Consider the following 10,724-nt stretch of genomic DNA (forward strand, 5'->3'; position numbering starts at 1 on the left):
GTACCCAAGCCAGCCATTTACATTTGAGCAAAGCAAACTAAAGAAGAAATGACCAAAAGGGGCTTCTCCATCATGGTCCTCACAGAAGCTGACTTTCACACATCTTCATTTTATCCGAAGCACATCAAAATGCCAGCCTTGAATATTTCAGTTGTTCTGTGCACTAGCATTTCTACCACTTGTTTCAGTTTTCTTTGATTTTTCTGCAAAGCAGTCCAATCATTTAGCCATCTAGCGATTTGTTATTGGGGACACAAGGGTCAGTAACTTTTACATTATCAAATACCACAGAAATACCAGGTGCTCTTCATCAGTTCTAAATCATTTCAGGCAAGTACTTCCTCCGTCCCTTTATGTAAGGTGTATTTTTTCAGCACAGTGATGAAGACACGGAATTGTAGAGAATTTAGGACAAACTTATCCTTGCCTGATCCATTGGTTAGTGACAAGTAAATCAATTAGGTTAGGAAAGGAATAGATACAAGCAATTGGAAGAGAGATACTTTCATTTTTTTTCCAGAAGGAGAGATATAAGCAGTTGGGAGAGAGATACTTCACTTTTTTCTGGAGGGCTAAAAAGGAATTATGAAGAATTAGAAGAAATGCACATTACATTGTGGTATTTTATTAAAAAACAAATACATCTTATATAAAAGAACGAAGGGAGTATGAAGCAAAGCATCTAATTTGTCACGTATGTCAAGCAAATCAAAGCACATTTTCTAATATTCCACAGCCTTCTAGCTAGGGAACACTTCATGAAAAAATGATCAATAGATATTCATCCAAACCACAAAAGGGGCAAGCCCTGCTACCAAGTCATCCCCTCCTCACTAAATTTTCTTTTGTTAAGATATTATTTCTACGAACTAACCACTCAAAGATCTTAATTGGAATTTTTGTTTTCCACATAAAGCTATGTGGAAAATTGATACCATTTTCAGTCAGTTTCTTATAATATTTTTTAACAGAGTAAACATCATTTTTTGTCAAGTCCATTTAATAATATCTTTTAGATCAGTGAGAGTAATGTCTGAACATACATTGATACATACCATGGATATATTTAATATAAGACCAATAGGCCTTTTGCTTTAATCATCTTCATCAGATTTAGGAGCACAATACCTTACACTTCTCTTACAAAATACAATACCCGTTACCTTAGAAATGTGAAAAATTATACAACCTTATTCCTTGACGTGTCGCCCTTTCAATCACAACAGCGTATGACGACCGTTGTACACAGATGCATGCATGTAATTATATATATCGGTATAAATAGCAGCATCTTAGATAGATTCACCGTCAGGCAGTCAGGCGTCGGCCAAATCCACGAGGAGAGCTGTGTTGTTGTCCCCTTTCTCCACGGTGAAGGTCTTGAGCATCTGCTTCCCCGTCGCGGTCGTGACCTCCACGACGTACCTGCCGTAGAAGCCCCTGAACTTGAAGTCGCCGTCGCCGTCGACGTTCCCGCGCGCGTCCGTCTTCCACTCCCTCTGCAGGTTGAGGAACATCTGGCCGGCCTCGTTGACGGTGCCGTCGGCGTCGACGAGCCAGGCGTTCTCGCGCCACATGGTGCCCTGCAAGAAGCCCCAGAAGACGATGCCCTCCACCGCCGGGTGCGCGTATGCCTCCCGGAGCACCACCTCCAGGTCCTTGGCGCGGAGGCTGACGTTGTACTCGGGCACGTCCAGCTCGGTGAACCAGATGGGCACGCCGGTCTTGGCGAGCCTGTCGATGGCGGCGCCGATGACCTCCCCGACCGGGTTCTGCACGTGGCCCTGCAGCCCGATGCCGCCCACCACAGCGCCGCGGCCCTGCAGCCACGCGACCTGCTTGGCGTACTTCTCCGGCGTCGCGTTGGGGTCGTTGCCGCGCTCGACGTTGTAGTCGTTGACGAAGAGCGCGGGCTCCGGGTCCAGGCGCGCCACCTCCTTGAACATGTACGCCGGGATGTCCTCGTCGCCGAGGCGGTCGCGGAAGAAGCGGCCGTGCAGCATCTCGTTGTTGACGTCGTAGTGCTTGAACCTGCCGGCGTAGCGGGAGACGAGGCCCTCGAGGCGGCTCTGCATGGCGGACCTGAGCTGGTCCCTGTTGAGGTTCTTGACCCACTGCTGCACATCGCCGTCCACGGACCAGAAGACGCAGTGGCCGCGGACGTGCTTGCCCTGGCGGTCGCAGAAGGCGAGCAGCGCGTCGGCGTCGGCGTAGTTGAGCTGGCCCTGCTGCGCCTCGGTGTGGTACCACTTGAGCTCGTTCTCGAAGACGGCCCAGTCGAAGTGGTTGGTGAAGAAGTCGAGGAAGACCGGGTTGTGGATGACGGACGTGTTGATGCATGTCCCGAAGGGGAAGGCGTTGTCCAACTGCACCACGCGCACGGACGCCGCCGCTCCCGCTCCCAGCTTCAGAATCACGTCCCTCTTGCGCGCCTGCATCAATAATGGAGCTCGTATGATCACCTTACGTGACACATCAAATATGCATGCACGTCCATGAAAAAGTGTATATGCATGCATGCTCACCTTGTCAGTCTTATCCTTGAGTTGCCTGAAGCGCGCCTTGTGGTCCACCGGGAAGACGCGGACATCCATGACCTTGACGTCCACGCCGGCAGGGGCGCCGTGGATGTAAACCGCGGCGCTGCGCGGTTCGGTCCTGAGCCGGAAGGCGCCCATGATCTCCGTCCACGCGCCCTCCTGGGCGCACAGCGCGCCGCACTCCACCAGGGTCTCGTTGCCATTGTCGTCCACGTCAAGGTGGATGCGCACGGGGTGGCTGGTGCCCCGTGCTGCTCCCAGGCTGATCCACCCGCCAACGCGGTACGTGATCCCAGGCTTGAGGACGCCCACCGGGATCGGCAGGCGCACGCCGTCCTTCTCGACGGCGCGCCCCGCCACCAGGATGTACCGGCCGCTGGGCTCGTTGCCACCCACGGCCACAGTGATGGCCGTCTCCTCCTCGTTGTGCACGGACAGCGTCGTCGTGCTCGAGCCGAACGGTGCGTAGCCGGTGAGGCTGCCGTCCATGTTCACGTCCTGAAACAAGCGGCACACAAGTGCACCATGCAAATGAGCTAACTGGACTCATGGTGTGCTACACACCTAGCTGCATGCATGCAAGTTACTCGATCGACCGTGCGCTGCACTTGTACATACCTGAGTGCTTGCCATCTTACGCGAGTGGGAGTGAGAGCTGTGAAGATGTTGGTCGGATTGGTTGATCTGCTGTGTGAGTGAGGGAATGGATCACGGTGCGCTGCGGTATTTAAAGGGAAATTCTTGCGGCGGCCGTCGACGTCGAGATGGATATAGTCGAATCGTTATCACGGTATGGGAAGAGTAACGGTGAAGAGCGATAACGAACGAGGCACAAACCGGAAGCAACTCTCTCTCTCTCTCTCTCTCTCTCTCTGGCATGCTCGCATGCTGCAGCTCTTGAGTAGTAACAGTGAAGATTGCACAACACAAGGGCTGAGACCTTTCTCGCCAGTGCTACTATTTCCCAAACGAGATATGGTACGTGTCATTTAATTCTTCGACGGCGAGACGAGAGGCGTGCCAACTTGCTTGCAGTGCGACCATGTAACTAATTCGTGTTAAATTCAAGCGTGGCCTTGCAAATTGCAATGCATGGCTTCAAGTCAACAAAAACGGCTTCACGCATCTTGCCTGCCTGCTAGCTCGATGGGTCTAATCACGTTAAGCAATGGCGAGACGCATGCAGGAGCGCTACGACCCATATTTTCGTCAGGAACTCAGGATGATCAGTAAAATCGACCATTGCGGCGCACACGCCGTGCACGGAGAAGACTATACAGTACATTTTAGAAGGCCCTGCGACCAGGGGCGGAGCCAGAAAATTTCGCCAATGGGTTCATTCACTAACTAGCTGTGAAAATTTTGCATGAACTAAGTGCGATTTTGTGACATATTGCAGTGAGATTATACCAGTCAAAGAAAGCACAATGAATATGAATATGATATCACTTATCACACATATTTGTTACTTTAAAATTCAAGAGTGCATAACATACCGATTAGATGGAATTACAAAATCACTTGGAAAAATTTAACATATCAGTCAAAGAAAGCACAATTTAACGATGATGTTACCTTGGCAAAATAGTTGGCAATTTCCTTATGAATATCTCCACATACCCACTTGCAATTATTTGGAACATTCTCAAGAACTACCTTTCGTATATCATCATTTTGATTTGCCAAAGTCTTTACCAACTCTCAAAAGTTCCCCTTGTTTTTGACTCTTCTGATTCATCATGGCCTCGGAAAGCTAGGCCTGGATGCAACAAGTATCTAATTGAATCTATTGAAGCATTAAGCCGAATTCGAATTTGCTTTTTTGTAAGATCAGTTTGCTTATCGAGAGCAACCTGAATTGATTCATCTCAATTCATCAAAGCATCATATCGTTTTACTGCTACATTATGAAAGTTATTAACATTACCTTTACCCACTCATGGGTATCCAGCCTACTTTTCTTGTTCCAACCGGTCCAACCGTTAATTCCAAATGCATCACTCCTAGCTTGTCCCTCGTTATTATCTCTGAAAAGATAGCAACATAAACAAAAGGCCGTACGCACCTTGTCACTTACTCAAGCCAACAGCCATAATCTTTAAACCATTCTGAATTAAATCTGTGGAGTATCTCCAATGTCCCTGTGTGGATAAACAAAAGGAGACGGCGCCCTGTAAGGTCTCCTCGATGTCCCCGCATCATTATCTGGATCAGGTGATTGACCTCTCTTTTTTGAAAATTATCTTTCCATAGCCTACATCAATCAAAGTCCACAAAAAAAAATAAGAAAATTAGGGCAAAAAGTTCGAGTGCGGGCTTTTGGTGGCCGCGCTGCCGAAATCTTGTGCGTCTGGTTGGGCTTTGGGATTCGGAATCCGTCAGTTCGTGCCAGCGCCGTGGCAGGCCTACTTGGGGGAATACGGTCCGTGATACGCCTAGTGGCAGGCCTATAGTATTTTGTGTGCGGCCCATTGCACACAGTTGTTCCCGAGCCTGCACCGAAAAACTGGGACACGTTCGGTCGTTCGAAACCGCACATGTGAGAGAATCTGATGCCACTCCATCAGACACCCCCGGTGTTAGCTTGTGGAGCAGATAGAGCCACAGCCACGGAACAGGTTTCAGTCCCCAATCCCCTTCTCTTTGCGCAGCGTGGCGGCGGCTCTGCTCCGGCGATATGTCCACCGACGACAGTTCAATCAAGGATAAGGATCAGAAATTTATTTGCTAGGATAGTTTTTTCCCCTGAATTCTTAACCTAACTGAAATTTATTTGCTAGGGCAATGATCGGAAAAACACCTGTCGAGCGTGAGTGGGGTTTCACTCTGATTTTGTGAAGATATCATTTTTTGCAGTGGAGATTCATTGAGAGCTAACCCGCCAATCGAGAGGCGTGCCAGTAATGTTTACATCCAGGTGATTTTTGATCAATTTGGCGAAACTCTGTACAAAGCCGGTGCATATGTGCTGGACGAACTAGAACTGAATATATGTCTGCATTTGGATTTTACAGTGTCCAAGTGCTAGTATTGTACAGATTTGCTGCGGATTAATTAGTTGGTCTATGGTACTACGCGGTGGTAACTTGATTATCTCCCCCTGACGAATTATCTGAACATTGTTATGGTGTTGGCTGACTACAGTCTATCCGAAATTATGATTTAGGATGTGTAGCTTTGAGTGTTGCTAGCTTTGGTTGCGGATGGAATACCAAAGATCACTCTTGATTTTTACAAAACTTCTAGGACCTGAGTTGAATTTCGTTTTGGTTGGTACAATAAATGAAAATGTAGCCTTCGCTTCAAATTTTGGAAGTTGAAGTGTACGATTATATTACCTGCGTGGCTGGTGCTTGTGGTGACTACCATTTTCAGGACCCCTACTCGTGCATTGCTTGAAGACGATTTTTGAATTGATGCTCGCTAGCCGTTTTATCTTTTTATTTAAATTGGAGCACTAAATAAATCCGTGTTATCATGTGAATCATGTTTTATATGTGATTGTTTAACTGGACCGCACCGGTGGTACAGAAATCTAAAAATCATTAGAGATAAACGTCCATCAGAGAGACTAATTTGATTTTCAGTCTCAAGCAATCTGCGTGAAATGAGAGTACAGTTGAGGACTCAGTGCAGGCATGCCATTGTTCATCTCTTTTCCGGCCGGTCTCCTCAAAGCACTATGCGTGCTCGACACATACGTGGGCTAGCTGTACGAGGTGACAACTGATGGAAGCGCTGCTCCAAAAACTTTTCTAGTCGAGATGATGACGGTGCTTTCCCGCCGCGCCACGCAAAACGCAAAATCATTAGAGATAAAACAAAGGAAGTTCAACCTTAGTAGTAATGGGTTTTAAACACAACGACGGTGAAAACGTGCTCGATTTGCTGATCAAAACGGACAGACGAATTATTTTTTTTATTTTTTTTAGAAAAACTTTCAATCTATTCGTCTTCAATCATGGTAGTACAACGAACACCAGAAATAAAAATTACATCCAGATCCGTAGATCACCTAGCGACGACTACAAGCACTGAAGCGAGCCGAAGGCGCGCCGCCGTCATCACCCCTCCATCGCCGGAGTCGGGCACAACTTGTTGTAGTAGACAATCGGGAAGTCGTCGTGCTAAGGCCTCATAGGACCAGCGCACCAAAACAGCAACCGCCGCCGATGAAGAATAACGTAGGTTGGAAGGATTCAACCCGAAGACACACGAATGTAGACGAACAACGACAAGATCCGAGCAAATGCACCAAAGATAGATCCGCCGGAGACACACCTTCACACGCCTACGAACGGACAGGCGAATTAACATGAACCAAATTAAACTTGCTTACTTATTGGACAGCTAACAGTGAACAAAAATGAGTGTTCGCTGGCCCAAAATGCTCCACGTCCGCGCTTGACCTGCTCGTGGTGTCCCCTGGCCAGCAATCCTCCACCGCATGCATGCACAAGACGTACAAGTCTCCACGCGCAGGGCCATGTCTGCTACAGCTATCGATGATGTGAGTACATATGTCAGACCAACGTACGAAGCCTAGGTGCTTTTGCATGTGGGTGGGACCTCCCTGGTTCAATACAGGGCAAAAATAAATCAAATACGCGCTATACACACTGGCAGCACAGATCCCTGTGGTGGTCAGACGGATAGGATTCCGGCTTACCTGTAGCCCGGCCTCCATTGGCATTTTCCGAAAAAGTTCCCCGTACTAGGCTATTAGGGCATGTGAGAGTAACCTATAGGACGTTATCTGGATCATGTGAGAGTAACCAAGGGACTTCAAACAAAAAATGCTAGACTTACACTCTCCTGGACGTTAACCAACTCGGCATACGACACAAGCCATTCCGAAGCTGTCAAATGCGTCAGATCAACATAATCACCGTGTCCCGCACGGTTGCTGTGCAATTAATTTGAACATTCAGGAGCGAATCATTCCCACTGTCTACTGACAGTACATCACGGGGCAAGGGCCATACGACACGCATGTGCTCCCAAATATTCCGAGCATGGCTGAAGGAAACCAATGCATGGAATGAACTTTCATCCTCGACACGGCACAGTGTACGGGTTCCCACGTGTAGCCAGGTGCAGGTTTCTGTGTCGTAGGCAGGGCGGAGCCAACATTATACCATTGGGTTCAGATGAACCCAATGACTTTCTCCAGCTACGTGCATGTATGTACGACATATTACGCCTGACCCCAATAAAAAAATAAGCCTGACCCATCAAGCTGCTAACGCCACATGTTTAGACAAATAAAAAGGCCCAAAAGCCCACTGTCAAGCCTGTTCGTTACGAGATCAATACCTACACGTACGGCAGCCGCGCACACGCCTCGTCTCTCCCCCGTCTCACCCCGCCCCCCTCTCTCTCTCCTGTCTAGCCCAGATTTCGGTTAGCCCTAGCCCGTCGGTCCTCACCTCCTCAGCAGACGCCAAAGCCCGACGGCAAGCGCAGTAGCACACAATTACAAATCAATAGCGGCAAGCGCAGAAGCTCTTAGCTGCAGTTTAATTCAAGGCAGAAAGATCACCTCCACATCTCTTTCCTCTATACGTTCTACCCAATCTAAATCTAATAGCCTAGTACGGGGAACTTTTTGCCCTAATTTTCTTATTCTTTTTTTCGTGGACTTTGATTGATGTAGGCTATGGAAACATATTTTTCAAAAAAGAGAGGTCAATCACCTGATCCAGATAATGATGCGGGGACATCGAGGAGACCTTACAGGGCGCCGTCTCCTTTTGTTTATCCACACAGGGACATTGGAGATACTCCACAGATTTAATTCAGAATGGTTTAAAGATTATGGCTGTTGGCTTGAGTATAGTGACAAGGTGCGTACGGCCTTTTGTTTATGTTGCTATCTTTTCAGAGATAATAACGAGGGACAAGCTAGGAGTGATGCATTTGGAATTAACGGTTGGACCGGTTGGAACAAGAAAAGTAGGCTGGATACCCATGAGTGGGTAAAGGTAATGTTAATAACTTTCATAATGTAGCAGTAAAACGATATGATGCTTTGATGAATTGAGATGAATCAATTCAGGTTGCTCTCGATAAGCAAACTGATCTTACAAAAAAGCAAATTCGAATTCGGCTTAATGCTTCAATAGATTCAGTTAGATACTTGTTGCATCCAGGCCTAGCTTTCCGAGGCCATGATGAATCAGAAGAGTCAAAAACAAGGGGAACTTTTGAGAGTTGGTAAAGACTTTGGCAAATCAAAATGATGATATACGAAAGGTAGTTCTTGAGAATGTTCCAAATAATTGCAAGTGGGTATGTGGAGATATTCATAAGGAAATTGCCAACTATTTTGCCAAGGTAACATCATCGTTAAATTGTGCTTTCTTTGACTGATATGTTAAATTTTTCCAAGTGATTTTGTAATTCCATCTAATCGGTATGTTATGCACTCTTGAATTTTAAAGTAACAAATATGTGTGATAAGTGATATCATATTCATATTCATTGTGCTTTCTTTGACTGGTATAATCTCACTGCAATATGTCACAAAATCGCACTTAGTTCATGCAAAATTTTCACAGCTAGTTAGTGAATGAACCCATTGGCGAAATTTTCTGGCTCCGCCCCTGGTCGCAGGGCCTTCTAAAATGTACTGTATAGTCTTCTCCGTGCACGGCGTGTGCGCCGCAATGGTCGATTTTACTGATCATCCTGAGTTCCTGACGAAAATATGGGTCGTAGCGCTCCTGCATGCGTCTCGCCATTGCTTAACGTGATTAGACCCATCGAGCTAGCAGGCAGGCAAGATGCGTGAAGCCGTTTTTGTTGACTTGAAGCCATGCATTGCAATTTGCAAGGCCACGCTTGAATTTAACACGAATTAGTTACATGGTCGCACTGCAAGCAAGTTGGCACGCCTCTCGTCTCGCCGTCGAAGAATTAAATGACACGTACCATATCTCGTTTGGGAAATAGTAGCACTGGCGAGAAAGGTCTCAGCCCTTGTGTTGTGCAATCTTCACTGTTACTACTCAAGAGCTGCAGCATGCGAGCATGCCAGAGAGAGAGAGAGAGAGAGAGAGAGAGTTGCTTCCGGTTTGTGCCTCGTTCGTTATCGCTCTTCACCGTTACTCTTCACTGTTACTACTACCTAGGTTACGTAAAAGCAGTGACAAAATAGTGAGCTCTATATTTTGAACAGTGAAAAAATAGTACTATTTCGAAGTCTAAAAAAACTTGAAAAATTCAGCATGTTTATATGGATGTATATACACATGTCAAAATTTTGATGCTGAAATAAATAACCATGTGAATTACATAAAATGGAAAAAAATCATGTTGGAAAGATGAACAGTACATGTATTATTCACTGTTTAGAAAATCACAATTTTGTCATTTTTGTATAGCAAAATAAGTACAAAATAGTCGAAATATGTATGAAATGATTATCATCTGCCTAAAATGCATGTTTAGTATTTTCTCAAATTGAGTTACGTAATTACAATGACGTTCTTTTTTCTGAAATCATTGTAATATGTGTCTAAAATCTAGTGCGTGTGAAATAATTAAAACATGTCTAAAATGCATGTGCAATATTTTCTGCATTCAGGTGATGCGGAGCATCATACAGTCATTCCCATTTACACTACAACTACTCCCCAAGCCCCTAGTGGACATACGACGAGAGTTCGAGCATGTGCCATTTGGACACAAGGTGAACCCGCTCCTAAATGCTTCCCCTTTCCATTCATGCGAGACATGGTTGCTACCTAATGCAAAGACATTACATGTGCTCAGGAACCATGGAGATGCTCGAAGCATAGGCCAAGTCCACACGGAAGCGGAGCGAGGAGTGCCTCAAGTGGAGTCATCACGGAGCTATAGCGGCTGGACATCCGGCGCCAACAAACAGAGGAAGACCATAGAAGAATGGACGTGAGGCGACTCTACAGCGGCCAAACATCCGGACGACCCCCGGACATCCGGCGCCCGTCGAACAACCGGACATCCAGTGCCCGCCCGAAAATCCAGCCCCGACTATCCATAGAAGGAGAGAAGTGACTCGCCCTCTAGGTCGGACATCTGGCTATCCAACCCAGACGTCCGGCATCCCGTGTCGGGCCGGACATCTGGCGCGTGCGCACAACATTAGGCCCAAGTGCCTTGTAAACTCCCCTTTATTACCCCTTAGCCCCTAGCTCTATA

The 10,724-nt window shown here is 46.8% G+C and overlaps 1 protein-coding gene across 1 annotated transcript; it reads right to left on the reverse strand.

The window, feature by feature from the left end:
* Positions 1-1,065: 1,065 nt before the first annotated feature.
* On the reverse strand, positions 1,066-3,227 carry LOC109768298 (endo-1,4-beta-xylanase 1). The gene is made up of 3 exons (XM_020327027.2): positions 3,159-3,227; positions 2,526-3,038; positions 1,066-2,432 (listed from the first exon to the last, which is right to left on the reverse strand). Exons 1-3 carry the CDS (start codon positions 3,171-3,173, stop codon positions 1,317-1,319), a joined length of 1,644 nt encoding a protein of 547 aa, XP_020182616.1. The 5' UTR covers positions 3,174-3,227; the 3' UTR covers positions 1,066-1,316.
* Between the last annotated feature and the right edge of the window lie 7,497 nt (positions 3,228-10,724).

This window comes from Aegilops tauschii, chromosome 5, assembly GCF_002575655.3.
Source record: "Aegilops tauschii subsp. strangulata cultivar AL8/78 chromosome 5, Aet v6.0, whole genome shotgun sequence".
Lineage (NCBI taxonomy): Eukaryota > Viridiplantae > Streptophyta > Magnoliopsida > Poales > Poaceae > Aegilops > Aegilops tauschii.